Here is a 17,672-nt window from a genome sequence, read left to right on the forward strand (position 1 = left end):
GTAATTTCCTCCTTCATATATAAGATATAAATATATGAAGTTAATTTAAAAAAAAAAAAATTGAGACTTTAGTCTTTACTTTAAGATGGGTATACCTTAAGGTCTGCATTATCTATAACTAAAAAGTTTATTCTCCATCATTTGACCTAAATTATTACTAGCATAATTTAAATTATTGCTTGATTTAAAAACATGCCAATATTAGTATTTTTTTTATACAAAATGTAAAAGTTAAACAATTCATAGCTGTAATTAGCATTGTTCAACGAGTACATAGTATTGAGACTATAGTCAGTAATAGTATTAATTAGCTTTATGAATAGGGAAAGTGTGGACTTGGCAAAAATGGTCGATCTCATCGACCTTCTCTCCCTAACTTTTTTTCTATTCACATTTTATTATAAAATTAATATATAAAAATATGACTCATGTTCCAATAATTTTTTTTACCAAATTTTCTTTATAATTTCTTAAAATTCATGCTAAATTCAAATATGACTTTTAAGTAGATGGAGTAGTATAAAACAGTCATATTTAAAAGTCCACAGAAAAAATTTTATACTCTGTATTACTAGAAAACAAATCATATTGACATAGTTGGTGCACGATTGCACGTGGTTAGGAATTAGGATGTTTGTCAGAAAAAATTAAAATCAAATCGGGACAACCGGTCTTGACAATTAAATGTCGTAGTTGCACACCTTCAAACGAATAATTACCATAAGAGCATCTCCAATGATTTTGAACATGCAATAGCACTCCCGTAGTCTTGACACTGCCACATCATCAACATTAAAATCCTCATGCCCCATCATCTGGACATGCAACTGGACATGCAATAGCCCAGCCACATCACTCAATTATGAAAAACAAACAATTAACAATCACACAAAATACGGAATTAAATATACGACACATATACGCGAAAATATACTATTTTCATTTAAATTAAAAAGTACATTTAAAAAAATTACATAATTTTAAATAAAAACTAACGCCTTGCAATCCTCCGCGCCCACAACTCTTCAATTAAATCCTTTTGGAGTCGAATATGAGCATCCGTTTGACGCATGTCGGCATGTGCTTGGAGGAGGGCTTCTTCATCGTGAGGTACCCCACCTCGTACGTTGGCGGCGGCGACGCCGTGGCTTGGACCTGCTTCATTATCGTCGTTGGCCCAATTAGTCAGTTGTACACCTTCATCTTCGACAATCATGTTGTGCATGATAATACAGGCGTACATTATATCAGCAATGCAGTCGACATTCCACAAACGCGTTGGTCCCTTAATTGCAGCCCATCGAGCCTGAAGCACACCAAATGCGCGCTTCACGTCCTTTCGCGCCGACTCCTGCCGCGTCGCAAAGTAGGCCTTCTTCGCATCTGATGCGCACCGGATCGTCTTCACAAAGACGGGCCACCTAGGGTATATCCCATCCGCCAAGTAGTAGCCCATATCATGCTGGTTGCCGTTGGCGACAAAACTGATGGCCGGACTGACGCCCTGGCACTGCTCGTTGAAAAGGGGCGACGAGTTGAGGACGTTTAAGTCGTTGTTCGAACCGGCTATCCCAAAATACACATGCCAAATCCACAGCCGGTAATCAGCTACGGCCTCGAGGATCATCGTGGGATTCTTTCCCTTGTAGCCGGTCGTGTAGAACCCCTTCCAGGCAGCAGGACAGTTCTTCCACTCCCAATGCATACAATCTATGTTATCTAACATTCCCGGGAACCCATGCTGATCCTCGTGCATCCGCAGCAGATCCCGGCAATCTTCGGGGGTAGGCTTTCGGAGATACTGATCACCGAATACTTCAATCACGCCCTGACAGAAATACTTCATACATTCAATGGCAGTCGTCTCACCGATGTGGAGGTATTCGTCCCACATGTCTGCCAAAGTCCCGTAGGCCAACTGCACATTGTCGCAGTGCACTTTTGAATAGGGGTGTGGCCGGGTCTGCCAGCCGCATCGTGCCTGAAGCGGAAATACAGATATCGATGCTCCAAAGCGTTAACAATACGGATAAACAAGTCCCGCCTCATCCTAAAACGACGCCTGAAATGGTTGGCGTTAAAACGCGGCTCCTCTGCGAAGTAATCTGTGAACAGGCGCTGATGCGCAGCTACATGATCACGATCAACCACTTCTCGACGGTGGACAACTGGTCGTGGGCGAGGTACCGCCGGCTGCATATAACTCTGCAGCCATAGATCATCCTCACAGCTCGTATAGGTATCTAGCTCTTCGTTCATCATATGCTCGTACTCATCAGCATCCCCACCACGGCGACCACCACTACCACCGGCATTACTCATTTCTCGTTGTTGATCTTGTACATAAATTAAGATAGAGAGAGTACTCGTTAAAACAAGTGGTGCGAATGAAAATGACGTCCAAAGCGCGTATGTATAGTGTTTCGAAAAATTAAAAAAAATTTAAAAATCTGACGGCGGTATGACGCCTATCCGGGACCTACAATGGCGCCGTGCGGATCGGCGTGAGAATCGGCGTCAGCCCAAGAATCGGCGTGGGCACTCCGATTTTGACGCCGATTTCGCCGACGCCGGCTGCAATGGTTCGGCGCCAGCAAAAAATCGGCGTGCCGGTGCCGACGCCGCCATTGGAGATGCTCTAACAATATTTAGGTCCAAAAAGACAAATTTTGTCCCTTGTTTTTATTTATGTAATAAACTCAGGCATCGTCATTTTAAAGGAAGTAATATTATTTTATTTTTGCTATTTCACAATAAAATTCGTTAGTTCCAAGTTTGATACTACCATTTTAATAGTAAAATTAAATATCAATTTTCTCGAGACATGGTAATTAAAATATTGTTAAAATTATATTTTTTTTAAAAACGTACGTAATCGAACACTTCATCGATATAAGAAGCTTTAAAATTTTAAATATTTCTGAACTTGAAGGGAATGTTGAAAAATAATGGCCGAGCGGAAGAAGAGCTTGGCCACTAAATTATTAGTATTCTTATTTATTTAATACTCATGTATTTGGAATCATTGCTTATAGTATACCAAAATTAAGAATTTAAATGAAATATTAAATAGATAAATTTGATTCTAATCTTTAAGAAATTTTATCGACAAAACATTTTTGTACATCAATATAAATATATATTAGTAATTCACTAACTATGTTTATGTATTAATAAAATATGGAGTATAATGACACATTTATTGGTGGATGCAAGATTTTAGGGAATTGTTAGTTAATGGGTTTAATTGGTGAGAAAAAAATATAGGTGCAATTATTAAATGGAAAAAGAAAGAAGATGAATGTTTAAATTTTTTTAAAAAAGGAAAAATAGTTAGTGTATTAATTAGAAGAAGAAAATTATTTTATTATTTTTAATATTAGAAATATGTTATCTTAAACAGACTATAAAGAAAAATAGTAACCAATAACCAATACTATGTACATTCCTTAAACATAAAAACTATATTTCTTTTTTGGCATGTTCATTAAAAGTAGAAATATTTTAAATTTAAATATTTAAAATTTTTCAAATTTCATCCGTCTTTCTTATTTTATCTATTTCACTTTTCTATTTCTTATTTTACTAATTTATTTCTTTTTTATTTTATTAATTGTGCATTAAATTTTGTGAAAATTAAAAATTTCTAAATTTTTGAACGATAGATATTGTATGTCAATGATTTAATAACTATGGATAAATATGCATTGAAGTCTGCGTCGAAAGGTATATTTCAGATGAGTATTCATTGAAGTCTGCAATATCTGTAATTAAAAAGTTAATTCTCCATCATTTTACCTAAATTATGAGGAATATTTAAATTTACTCAATTCCCTAAATTAGCATTGCTTAACAACTTAATACTGTAATTATAATAGCTGGTATTTTTAATTATCTTTATAAAAAGGGAGTGTGAGGACTTTGGCAGAAATGGGCGATCTCATCTTCTACCTTCTCTCTCTACAACAGCACGCAACTACACATGCATTCTCCGCTTCCATCGCGTTTCTGGAATCACAATGACAGGTGATTCACTGCTCTTCTCCAATAATCCCATCCATTTTTTTTCTTTTTATTTGATTTGGTTTTGTTTTGCACCTGAACTGAGCTATCCAATTGACTTCATCTGTTTCCATTTCCCCCCTTTTTCGGCCATAGGATTTATTTTTCCGTTTCTTAAGCTTTGTTTGTGTAAAAAATCGTTTTTAAGGGGAGTGTGCTTTTTTACTAGTTTCCGAACTTTCGAATTGAAATTGAATTAAATTTCAAAAAAATATAAATTAACTATTAAACTGTATTGGGGATTAGCAAATACCTCTGTTTTGTTTACTTGTTCAGTTACAGAATTCAATTATGGAATTATATGGTTTTTTAAAAGGCGAATCTACTAAGATATCATTGTTCTGGATTTTAGATTCTACTAAGAAAGATCCAATTTTTATACTTCGAATTGATTTCGGCTTCTCGAGATTATCTCTGCTGTTCTAATTGAATTCAATGGCTCCACCTAATGCAATTTAAAATATATGGGAAATAGTAGATATATGGATTGCATCTGATATATTAATAGAAGTTGTCAATTCAACTAAACTACCTGAGTTGGATTTGTATGGAGTGAGATTTGGTGCAAGCTCATAGCAGTCAGATGTTTGCTAGTGTAGTGAGACAAGAAACTCTTAAAAACTTTGTTGTATGTTCTAAGCAAATGAAGATGTTTGGTATAACTAAAGTGTAAAGAGATTTGATGGGGAGTTCTGATCTTCCCATCATTTGTCTATACAGATGATGTTGATAATCCTTAATTGATATGATTCCCTTTAGTTTGTAAGGCACTGTTGGTTGATTCGAACTGAGCAGTAACTCCGATGCAAAGATTTTTGCTTGTAATTTCATGATGCTTCATATGGAGTCCGTAAGTATTAGTGATACTTCTGCTTTGGATTTTTCTCACTTGATTTGTGATTTTTGGAATCGAATTATTGTTTGAGTTACTTGAACTCGGTCCTACATCATGCTTTCACAATATTAATGAGTGTGCTTTGACTATTAAAATGTCTTCAGTTCATGTTATGTCAGAATGGTGAAGTTCTTTGAATTCTTTATTTATCTTATGTTCTGAGTCTTCTGACCTCATTTTTTTATAGTGAAGAAACTACCTCCTACAATTTGTTGATTGTTTTGTCTGACCGGCCTCTTAAATTGTGCAGATCGCGATTGGTGGAACCATGAACTGCATGTAAGTTGTTCGTACTAATAAAGGCCTTCCATATGATGGCCCCAAGTTCACGGTCCACCTATAGGCGGACTTCTCGAAAGTTCCATTGTATGTTACAGTTCATACTCGGTTCCATTTGTGTTGTAGGATTCATTTCATATTTTCAGACAATCTCCTACATTCTCCGCCCCCGTTCGAGCATCTACCCCATTATTACGCGGAAAATGTTTCCACGGAAAATCTCTGTCGTGTCCATGGTTGATCTGTACTCTCTGAACCACGTCGTGTCTTTGACGCGATTATATTCAGCAATGAATTAGACTTGCTAGAAATTAGGTGGAAAGAACTCTACCCTTACGTTACTAAATTTGTCATCTTGGAAGCCAACACTACCTTCACAGGTATCCCAAAGCCTCTCTTTTTTTGCTGAGAATCGTAACAGATTCGCCTTTGCTGAGAGCAAGATAGTCCACGGTGTCTTTCCTGGTCGCGTAGCTGCAGACGGGTCGAGTGAAGACCCATTCAAACTCGAAGAAGAGCAACGTATATCTATGAATTATCTACTTCGTGGCCTTGCTGGTATATCTTATGGCGACCTCCTAATCATATCGGATGCAGACGAAATACCGAGCCCTCACACTATCAAATTGCTGCAGTGGTGTGCTGAAATACCCCATGTTCTTCATTTGGAAATGCGGAATTATCTATACTCGTTCGAGTTCCCTGTGGCGCGCGACTGCCCATGTTTTCGGCCCCTGGACCCAATACAAACACTCACGTCAAACTGACGCTCTCCTCTCGGATTCAGGCTGGCACTGCAGCTTCTGCTTCCGGTATCTAAGTGAATTCGTGTTCAAAATGACAGCGTACAGCCACGCAGAGCGGGTGAGGAGTATAGATTTCTTGGATCATTCAAGGATTCAGAAACTAATCTGCAAGGGCGATGATCTGTTCGACATGCTGCCAGAGGAGTATACTTTCAAGAACTTGATCAAGAAGATGGGATCAATACCCCGGTCGGCCTCTGCTGTCCATGTCCCGGTTTACTTGATAGAGAAAGCGGACAAGTTTAGGTTTCTTTTGCCCGGAGGTTGTTCTCGTTCACCTGGATGATCCCGTCACCCTAGGTTTCTTCTACTTGGAGGTTGTTCTCGATAACCCGGATGAGCAAAATGAGTCCGTTAACGTGTTTAATCATCCCTGCACAATCAGGTGGGTGAGGCAATTTGCCATCTGCTGGAACTCAGAGAGTCAGCAGCAGATGCTTTTTTAACAGGTTTGCTACCTCACATTTATTTTCCTTATATGTTGTACTACTCCTAACTAGATTACTTGTAATTTTATAGGTATTCATTCATATTTGTTGGGGTATTTTGCTTATTTATAAAGAATGAGTTTGAGTTTGAGTTTGAGTTGAGTATGAGCAAAATATGTCATCTATTTAATTTCTCATATTTATAGAGAAGGAAGGCAGTCATAAGTTTAAGACATAAAAAATCTCTGTTTATTGAGTTTCTTGTTCAAGTCTCACCACCAAAGTAGTGAGTTTTGTACTAGCTTGGTTATTATGCGATTCTCTAAAATTCTTAATAATACTTATAAATTTGAACAAAACAAGACCAGTGTGATGCTCACAAATATCAGAATTTCATTATGTTACCTCAAGGTTAACTTTTTGGTACAATAAAATTGTTATCTAATTCTGTGTCAAAATAATTTAGATATTTTCAATTTTCATTGACCATGCCCAACGCATGAAAATGAGTTTGAATTCAAAAGTAAAAAAAAAAACATGACAATCTCATTTTGTAACGTACAAATTTTGTGATGTTTTTTTATTGAATTAAATACTTTTTAATATTTAGTTCAAAATATTAGATACATTCAAACTTAAATAAAGCAATTCGCTCTTTATGGCCAACAGTTATTATAAGCACAAAAAGCTCAATATGTATTAAGAAAATCTTTTTTTTTTCTAAGCATAATCTTTAAGAATTGATTTATAAATGTAATTATAGAGATAAGATTAGCATGGCCCGCGCAAGGATGACACACATAAATCGAGAAAAGATGTATAAATGTAATTAAGGTAAATTTCACATTCCAGAATTCAGGATTTAGTTGCATCCATATACGTATATTATTGATTAAGAATTTGAATACCAAAAAGAATGAAAAATAGATAAAATAAATTCATACTCCTATACTCCTATATAATTCATACTGGTATGTTTTTTGAAGCAATTCGTCAGATAAAAGAAATTCATATATTATCATACATAAATAGTCTCAATTAGCATGGTAGCCAGAGGGACTAAAAATACTAGTACCAATTTTGTCCCATGCACTCTAAAATAAAATTCATGTTTATGCAATATAAACTAAATTTAATAGTAGAAAATACATGGTTTCCATAAATTTGAAATTTGAATAAAATCATCATTCCATATCCAAATCGAGATACGAATCAAAAGCAATTACTACTAACGATTAATAGCAATCAATTAAACAGAAATACAATCATCCATATTTTTAAAAGAAAAAACAAAAAAATCGATCAACACCTTCGGCTCAGCGCTGCAGCATGTCTCCTCTCTCTGCAAAAACACGCACGTAGACTCCCCAGCTTCACTCGTCTACGTATTCGCAATGCCCGGTATTCCTTCCTCTTTTTTCAATTCTTGTTTTTGTGGTGATTATGCATACTATTTTTGGACGAGAAGGGCTATGAAAATTGAATTCGTCAACTGGAACAATTTCCACAATAAACCAAAATATGGAGTAATAAATTATTAAGCTGTATTGGAAATCAGCATTGTCGTTTTTACTATTTGGTTCGCTACAGAATTCGTTTCCGGCTTTTGGATTCATGCATTATCACGTTTTGGTTGCGATGAAATCAATGTTTAGGGTTTCCTTTTGTTTTTACTTGTACGGCATTGAGAAAGATCCTGTTTTTAATCTGATTTCGGCTTCTTCAAGGCTAACATTTAGGAATTAAGTAGTGTAGGGAGACACTGAGAGAAGAAGATCTTGCATAGAAAACATAGATGAACAGAGAATAGAAGGTGACTTCTGATATTTCCACATATTGTGATGATTCATGAGGTTTAATTTAAGATGATGATTATGATCCTTAATAATGGAATGCAGGGTCATAGTGCTGAGTTCTTAAGTAGTATTGTGATGCTGAGATTTTTGCTTGTTCTAGTTTCATTTGAAGTCTTAGATGACTTATCTTCATGCGTTTAGTCGTTAGAGGTTGAATTCGATATGATCCATAGCGTAAGCCAACAGTGAGTTCAGGGGACCCTTCATTTTAGTAAGTACGTAAAGAAAGCCTTAGTTGGTTTATGCTTCTTCTCTTCCTTTGTTCTCTCTTGATCTTGTATCAAGCTTCGAGGTTCCAACCGAACCAATCCCCAATTCCTTTTAGAATATTGATTAAGCTTAGGCATACTCATCTTAAACGGCGTGATACTGATTAGGATCTTCCATTTTGTCTGATGATGGAGATTTCTGATTGATTTTGGATAGATTGATATATCTGGAGTTCATCTTGCACCATGTTGTCTCTGAATGGGGAAGTTTAGGATTTATCTTTCATGCTCTAACCCCATTTTTCAAGTACTTGTAACAACTGGTTTCCATTTGTTGATAGCTTTTGCCTCACCTACCTGTTTAACCATACAGATCACAGGATGGCCTCGAGCGCACGCCTGACTTCTAGGCGCGTTTCTAGAAACTTCAAGCGCATGTTACTGTTAATACTCGGATCCGTTTCTGTTGCTGCAATCATAGTAAATGCTGAGAAGATCTCCTACTTGTTCCGCCCTATTTGGGATACTCCTCCACCCCCATTCGAGCACTATTTACCACATTATTATGCAGAAAACGTTTCCATAGACCACCTATGCCGTCTCCACGGCTGGTCCTTGCGATCTGAGCCACGCCGTGTCTTTGATGCAATCATATTCAGCAATGAACTGGACTTGCTAGAAATCAGGTGGAAAGAGCTCTACCCTTATGTCACTAAATTTGTCATCTTGGAATCCAATGCTACCTTCACAGGCATCCCCAAGCCTCTGTTCTTCGCTGAGAATCGCAAGAGATTCGCCTTTGCTGAGGGAAAGATCGCCCACGGCCTGTTCCCTGGCCGCCTTGCCACACACCGCTCTCATGAGCCATTCAAAGTCGAGGCACAGCAGCGCCTAGCTATGAACCATTTGCTTCGCCTGGCCGGTATAGCTCCTGGTGACCTTCTGATTGTTGGGGATACTGATGAGATACCAACCCCTCATACCGTTAAGCTGCTGCAGTGGTGTGAGGAGATACCTCCCGTGCTTCATCTAGAGATGAAGAACTATGTGTACTCGTTCGAGTTCCAGGATGACTACACCAATTGGCACCCAACCGCGCATGTTTTCAGTCAGTGGACGCAGTACAGACACTCGCGCCAAACCGATGTCCTCCTTGCTGACTCCGGCTGGCACTGCAGCTTCTGCTTCCGATACATGAGCGAGTTCGTGTTCAAAATGCAAGCATACAGCCACGCGGAGAGGGTGAGGCGCAAGGACTTCTTGGATCACTCGAGGATTCAGAGGAAAATCTGCGATGGGGATGATCTGTTTGACATGCTGCCAGAGGAATACACTTTCAAGAACTTGATCAAGAGGTTGGGATCACTGCCTCGTTCCGCCTCTGCTGTTCATGTTCCTGCCTACGTGATTCAGAACGCGGACAAGTTTAGGTTTCTCCTGCCCGGAGGCTGTACTCGTTCCCCCGGATGATTGTTCCTTGAAAGGTTAGCTTGCTAGAACTTTTTTTGGTTATAGACTTATAGTGTTGTGATCATTCATCTCTGGATGTTTTGACTTATATGGTACATCATATTTATACTTCCCACAATGATTTTTAGATGCCAACATTTGCATGTTTTTGGTATCATATTTGCTGCCATTGTTTGTGATGTTTATCAAATTTTACATATTTATGGAGAAGACAATCATGTTTAGGATAGTGATCCATGCATGCCAAGAATTGAATTAGTCATGTTTCTGGACAGGGTAGGATTGCTTTGATGAATGGATTTGGGTTGTTACAGAAATTCACATGTTTTTAGCCCTTTTTTAAAAAAAATTCTTTTCCCAATTTCAGCTATATGACTTCTATTAAGTTTAGATTGAAGTAGATAGTTTTAGATATTGTATTGATTTAAAAACATTGAACAATCTAAATGTTGGAAATATTGGATTGGCAACTTCATTTGATCCAATCTTCTTTTTGAATTAATTTTCTATGTTGCAGTTCTTTTTTTTATAAATAATGGACCAACTTTGTTTCTGTTGTATTTTAATAATTGTCTTAGTTTGAAGTATAATCAAAATTTAATTCGATTTTCTCTACCGATGTTTCATTTGTTTTGAAGTGTCATCATAATTTAAAAAGATAAGGTGGAAACATCAAAAGGAAAACCAGAAAATCCACAACAGACACATAAGTCGTTAAGGAAATATGTTGAGTAGTTTAACAAATCTAAAGAAAATGAGGAATTTATTCGTTTATAAACAAATCTAAAGGAAGTGGCAAATTTGTTCATTTTAGCAAAGAATTCCTTATCTTGAAATGTTTACTCTTGTTTATTTGATACAAAGTCAATTCTGCATAAAAATCTGATTCCAATCTTTATTAGAGGTAGTTATAGATTTTAAAAGATATAAAGAAAAATAGATGGGAAAAGTTAATGGAATTTGAATTTTAATTTTATATATTAATAGAAGTATTAATAAAATATTAGTAAAAAGAGTTAATGGAATATCAATATACCACTAAAAATAATAAAAATAAAGTGGTCAATTAATAAAGGATGTACAAATATAAAAATCTAAGACAAATAATAAAAAATGGAAAAAATATAATAAAAGAATCTCACGACTAATTTTATGTACAAAAGCACTGCATACAGCAAGTATTTCACAGACACAATAAATGAGTATCACAATAATTTAATGTACAAAAGCATTTATTGTAAATACATTTACCATCACAAAGCACTACAATTAGGAGTACTTAAATGGCTACAATTCAAATTTCTCATTTCTTAAAACTCTCATCGTTTTACAAAAGACGTTTGTACTTGTAGGATAATATGAAATTTTAGAAAATTTTATATAGTGTGTTAAATTAATATAAAGGAAAAGATAATTAAATTAGTAATAAAGATAGGAAAAAGGCAATTGGATGCATTACTTTTATATTATTAATTATATTGATACTGATATACGATTTGAAAAATATAATATTCACTAAAACTCAAAATTACATTATTATAACAAAATAAAATTACATAACTAAAATCATAAGTACATAATCCAAAAGTAAAATAATATTGCCTCAATTTTGAAAAATTAAAGTTTTTGGAAATAATTACATATATTACATAAAGAATTATTTTATTTTAAAACTATTATAGAGCCAAAATTTGAAAACAAAATTAAAAAAAGTTAAAAAAATAATACTCCAACCGTCCAAAAAAATAGTCATATTTGTAGACGGCACGAGTTCTAATGAGAAATCGGTAGAGTAAGAGAGAAGAAGAAAAAATAGGTAAAGTAAGAGAGATAGAGGGAAAAAAGTTAGTAAAGTATGAGCGAAAAAACTTTCTATTTTTAAGAAATGAGACTATTTTTTGTAAACATCCGAAAATGGCAAAATGATGCTTTTTTTTCATGGTATGAGGGAGTAGTTATAAATAATGGACAAAAACTATTATAAAGCCCGGTCCCACATGGAAGACATGTTCTGCACGCGAGACGTGCACGAGACGTCTCATGATAGTGTGGTGTCAAGTTTGTGTTTTATACTACTACTATCTATGTTTCATTGAAGTTGAGTTGTATTTCTTCTTGAATCATTGAGTCATTTTTTTTAGACTGAACTTCAAAAATGATCCCTGGACTATGGGTTTATCTCGCCCATAGTCCCTGGACTTTAAAAATATCGCCAGACATCCCTGAACTAAGGGTTTATCTCGAAATAGGTCATTTTGCCATTTTTTTATACGAAAATACCCTTTTGAGGATTTGGGCAATTTGATCTTTTTACACTTTTAACATTTTAAATCTGATATTATATCAGTGATGTACTAAATCTGATATTATTTCAAAATTATCATTTTTCTTCCCTTTTGTCATCCTTCACTTTGTTTCTTTATTTCAATATTAGATTTAATTTTATAAAATTAAATTTTAAATTTAGATTTTTAAATATCAATAAATTTTTATTAATTATTAAAATTATTAAATAACAAAAATTAATAGTTTTAATCAATATTTGATAGTGTCTAATTTTTAATCAATAAGGTATGTCGACGCCAACTTAGTTTTAGTCAATATTTAATAGTTTTAATCATAAATAGATCACATAACACGATTATTCTGAAATAAATATGTAACTAATGTAAGACTAATATAATTTTCATTTATTTATTTGAAAACAATCAAAATTAACTAGAAAATTTAAACAAAATACTCCTATATAAAATTTTTAGTAGTATCAAATTTTTAGTCAACTTAATAATATGTAATCACAAACAATTATAACAATCGAACGAAGGCTAAGTAGAATAGCTCTTATTTTTCCATCGTGTATTATTTTTTTGTACTTTTTCGATTCAACTGAATATTATATTAAATAACAAAAATTAATAGTTTTAATCAATATTTATAGTATCCATGAATTAATATTTTTAATTAATAAAAAATTATTGATATTTAAAAATATAAATTTAAAATTTAATGTTATAAAATTAAATCTAATATTGAAATAAAGAAACAAAGTGAAGGATGACAAAAGGGAACAAGAAAGAAAATTTTGAAATAATATCAGATTTAGTACATCACTGAAATAATATCAAATTTAAAATGTTAAAAGTGTAAAAAGACCAAATTGCTCAAACCCTCAAAAGGGTATTTTCGTATAAAAAAATGGCAAAATGACCAATTTCGAGATAAACCCTTTATCCAGGGATGTCTAACGATATTTTTAAAGTTCATGAACCATTTTTGAAGTTCACTCTTTTTTATAGCAAAAACAACACATTTATCACTTTATTTTATTCTTTTTCATATTTTATCTTATCACCAATTAATTCATTTAACATAATTTTCTTCAATTTTATGCCACAAAAATATCCTGTAAATACTAGTAGTATTTAATTATTTACTACTACTACTATATTGTAAACGAAGCATTTGATTCTTTGTGACTAAAATAGAAACAAAATTTTAGATAAGGATTCACAAAACAAAATGACAGATAAGGATTGCAGTCATAAATGCCTATTAATCCAAATTTTTAGAGAGTAATTAATTATGCATGTTGTAAAATGTCAAAGAAATTCGCATAAAATGATATAAACCTCTCGTCAAGAGGTTTATTGTATTTCCGCCATTGCACTTTCTCTCTCTACACTTTCTCTCTCTCTCTCTATATATATATATATAGCCTTTAATCATCACGCTTTCTTCTCTGAACTAACTATATTCCTATCACTCTCCTTTTTCTGTCCATTTACATTTAAATTTCTCTGCATCCAAATTCCAAATTCAAATACATACACACACTGTATATATCGTGTTGGAGAATGTTTTTACCGGCGCCATGCCAGTCGGCCGATCATTCATTCCTCATGTGATCGCCGCGTTTCCATCAACATAATTCTCACTCGCCGTAAGACTTCTCTGCACAATGCTCTCCTTTTCTATCAACAGATCGATTTTTTAGATAAACACAATTCTCAATTTTCCGATCTCAGTTTCGTCGTAGGTTGAAATTCATATAGATATGTGAAGAAACTCAATGCCTTTTGAATAAATCGTGTTTCTGTAATTGATTTTGGTACTGATTGCATTGGATTATGGACAGGTAAAGCCGATCGTCTGTGAATCGATTTTTGATACAGATTGAGAGAGAGAGATTTGCGATCGGATTCGGCGGTGATGGCGTCGAGCACGCTCAGGAAGGCGATAGGGGTGGTGAAGGATCATACGAGCATAAGCCTCGCCAAAGTGACGGGCAACGTGGCACCGGATCTCGAGGTTTTGGTGGTGAAGGCGACCACTCACGAAAACGAGGCTGCAGACGACAAGTACGCAAAGGAGATTCTGATTTTGATGGCATCTTCGAGAATAAACGTGAACGCTTGTGTGTTTGCAGTTTCGAAGAGGCTGACCAGGACCAGCGATTGGATTGTGGCGTTGAAGGTTTTGGTGCTTGTGCACAAGCTGTTGAATGAAGGGGGTCCTGTTTTCAGGCAGGAGATGCTGTTTGCCAGCAGGAGGGGGCCGAGGTTGCTGAACATGGCTGGTTTTCGCGACGATGCGCACTCTAGCTCGTGGGATCAGTCCTCGTTTGTGAGGGCGTACGGGCGGTATCTGGATCAAAAGCTGGAGACAATGGCGTGTGGGAGGAAGAATCTGAGTGTTGGTGATGGTGATGGTGGTGGTGCGGGACATGGGAGAGATGAAGATGGTTTTAGGAGGGCTAAGTCGTGCGAAGACTTTAGTGGTGGTGGTTCACGAATGGGGAGAGAAGAGGTGTTGTGGCTCAAGGATTTGTCACCGGAGAGGGTGTTGGATAGGCTGAACCAGCTGCTTCGCGTCCTTGGCCGATTCTTGGCATCTAGACCGACAGGGGCTGCAAGGAGCACGAGGATGGTGCTTGTGGCACTGCGCTTGCTGGTGAGGGATAGCTTTGTGCTTTATGATGACATATGTGATGTGTTGAAGCATCTTCTTGAGTGTTTTTCGGATATGGAGTATGCTTACCCTGTCACGGCCTTTGATGCTTATGTGAATGCTGCAAAGATGATTGTTGACCTCAATGGCTTCTATGATTGGGTTAAGGATGTGGGGATAGTGAGGCCTTCTGAGTTTCCGCAAGTGGAGAAGATCAGTGATCAGCTTCTGGGACTGGAGAGGCTGATGAGGGAGAAGGCGAATAGGGCGGAAAGCCCCAAGGAGGGGGAGAGCTTCTCACAGAGGAAAGATGAGGGAGAAGAGGTGAGTGTGAGTGATATCAAAGCACTTCCCCCACCGGAGAATCCCCTGCAAGACCTAGTGAATCTTGATGATGATGTATCGGTTGATCAGGAAAGCAATAAGTTGGCATTGTCTCTGTTTTCTGAGTGGGTTGAATTCCCAGAATACGGAGAGGGTAAAGTGAGTTGGGGTTCAGCATGGGAGAACCCTGCAGCTGAGAGAGGAAAGGCTGATTGGGAAGTGGTTCTGGTTGAATCAGTAAGCAATTTGTCAATGCAGCAGGTTGAGATGGGAGGAGGGTTGGACGCCTTGCTGCTTAATGGGATGTATGATCAAGGGGAGGTGAAGCAGCATTCCCGGATGATTGGTGGGAGCGCAAGCAGTGTGGCCTCAACAGAGGTGCTGGCGTTGCCCCCCGCACCTGATGTGGTCCAGAAGGACCCCTTTGCCGCGTCCCTCTCAGTGCCTCCGCCAGCATATGTGCAGATGGCGGACTTGGAGATGAAACGGGAGCTGCTCGCGCAGGAGCAGCAGCTGTGGCAGCGGCAAGCAAACAACGGGATGCAAGGGCAGTTGATGTATGGGTGCTATGGTGGTGGTGGTGGTGGTGCTATGCCGCAGCATGTTGGGTTGAAGCAGCAGCAGCAGCAGCAGCATGGGGCTTACTACTGAAGTATATCACTCCTTTCAATGAATGGCCCAAAGAAGTACTCGTACTACTTTAAAGTAATGAATATTCTTGATATTTTTATACAAAAGAACCCCTTTGTTGGTAGTTTTGTTTATTTAAGATCACAATTTTTATGGGGTGGAAATAAGGATGATTCCATTTTGGCAATGTTCATTTTAGCAAATGCTCTCTATGTAATTGCTTCTTGGACATGGGAATTAGTTGTGTTTCAATAAAATGTGTTATTCATGTTTTCAATAAATGTGTGTTTTATTGAGTAAGCACACACGCACTCATTCTATTTTAAGACTAAATTGTGGTCATTTCTATTTTCGGTTATTCTGAAAATACTCTTCTCAAACTTCAACAACATGCTAAATTAGATACTCCATATTAATGTCATAGTAGCACTCCTAATATTTATCTTTATATTATCAAATATACTCTCCACTCCCAAAATAGTACCCATTTTATCATTTCAACTATCATTCAATGCCCAATACTTTGTTTGAAATTCAAATGGGAGTATTAATTTATATTATTATTTATTTAAAAGAATGCTTTTTTAAAAACAATAACCATCATTTTGAAATCACATAAAATTTTTATATAATTAAAATATTTAGAAATTTTAATTCTTCTAAAAACAATAACCATAATTTTTAAATCACATAAAATGCTCCCTCTGTCTAATAAAATCTTCTTTTTCATCTCAAATGATCCCAAAATCTGGGCCATAAACTAGAATTAATTCATTTAATACAATATACTAGTAGTATTAGACAATTTTTTCTAAGATTTTCTTCATCATAAATTCCCCTTCTGTCTAATACTAAGATCTTCTTTTTCATCTCAAATTGACAGCTGACCCCTTTTATCGGATGTATCAGCAAAATTTAATTACTTTCATGCCCCATCGGACGCAATTATTAAGAATCTCTTTATTTTTTCCAGTAAATAAGTGCGTTGACTGAAATTATAAAGTTGGCTAAGTTAAATTTGACTTTGCATTCACATTCATATCTTCTTAATATTTTGCATTCACATTCATATCTTCTTAATATGCTTAAGGAGGAGGATGTTGATTATAATTCTGGGACAAATAAAATAAATAAGTTTCATATAATTAATTTTATTATTATATCATTACAATTATACTTTAATTCAAATCTTAATCTAATTATTTAAATTATGTATTATAATAGTAAATATAATAATATAACTATTATCATTATGTTTTAATTTATAGTTTATTAAGAAATTTTAATATAATTTCAAAATGATTGATTATATGGTTGTTATTATTATAATTGTTTTATTAATAAAAAATTAATCATTAATTTATTTGATTAATACTTCCTCTGTTCCACAATACGAGTCATGTTTTGTCATTTCGGTCGTTCCACAATAAGATGGTAAGTAGGTCTCACATTCCACCAACTTATTCCACTTACATTTTATTATAAAACTAATATATATAAATGTGACTCATACTCCACTAACTTATTCAATCCACTTTTCTTTATATTTATTAAAACTCATGCCATAACTAAATAGGACTCCTATTGCGAGACGGATGGAGTATAAATTAATATACTAACATCTTTTCTCGATATTTTCAAACACGGGATAAGTAAAACTATAATTTCATATTAATGAAATATATTTAACTTATCATAATAGTAGTACTTAATATTATTGTCGTCAGAATTGTAATAAAATCTTTCAGTACTTGTATATAATACGT

The 17,672-nt window shown here is 35.4% G+C and overlaps 2 protein-coding genes, 1 non-coding gene and 1 pseudogene across 4 annotated transcripts; all 4 read left to right on the top strand.

The window, feature by feature from the left end:
• Positions 1 to 3,919: 3,919 nt before the first annotated feature.
• Positions 3,920 to 6,627, top strand: LOC121751078 (annotated as a pseudogene).
• Positions 6,628 to 7,197: 570 nt separating this feature from the next.
• LOC121753452 lies at positions 7,198 to 7,297 on the top strand. Its single transcript, XR_006040428.1, has one exon. It is a non-coding gene; the product is annotated as a U6 spliceosomal RNA (small nuclear RNA).
• A 433-nt stretch (positions 7,298 to 7,730) lies between these two features.
• On the top strand, positions 7,731 to 10,363 carry LOC121751037 (beta-1,4-mannosyl-glycoprotein 4-beta-N-acetylglucosaminyltransferase-like). Of its 2 annotated transcripts, XM_042145745.1 has the most exons (3): positions 7,731 to 7,871; positions 8,909 to 10,019; positions 10,281 to 10,363. In XM_042145745.1, exons 1-2 carry the CDS (start codon positions 7,865 to 7,867, stop codon positions 10,003 to 10,005), a joined length of 1,104 nt encoding a protein of 367 aa, XP_042001679.1. In that variant the 5' UTR covers positions 7,731 to 7,864; the 3' UTR covers positions 10,006 to 10,019; positions 10,281 to 10,363. The 2 variants fall into 2 exon arrangements, with proteins under 2 accessions (XP_042001679.1, XP_042001677.1); XM_042145743.1 differs by lacking the exon at positions 10,281 to 10,363 and having other exon boundaries at positions 8,909 to 10,140.
• Positions 10,364 to 13,680: 3,317 nt separating this feature from the next.
• On the top strand, positions 13,681 to 16,176 carry LOC121750824 (probable clathrin assembly protein At4g32285). Its single transcript, XM_042145440.1, has 2 exons — positions 13,681 to 13,945; positions 14,141 to 16,176. Exon 2 carries the CDS (start codon positions 14,215 to 14,217, stop codon positions 15,925 to 15,927), a length of 1,713 nt encoding a protein of 570 aa, XP_042001374.1. The 5' UTR covers positions 13,681 to 13,945; positions 14,141 to 14,214; the 3' UTR covers positions 15,928 to 16,176.
• The last annotated feature ends 1,496 nt before the right edge of the window (positions 16,177 to 17,672 follow it).

Source organism: Salvia splendens, chromosome 10, assembly GCF_004379255.2.
Source record: "Salvia splendens isolate huo1 chromosome 10, SspV2, whole genome shotgun sequence".
Lineage (NCBI taxonomy): Eukaryota > Viridiplantae > Streptophyta > Magnoliopsida > Lamiales > Lamiaceae > Salvia > Salvia splendens.

Coding starts and splice junctions, on each gene's coding strand:
- LOC121750824 (XM_042145440.1), top strand. CDS start 14,215: ATGGCGTCGAGCACGCTCAGGAAGGCGATAGGGGTGGTGAAGGATCAT.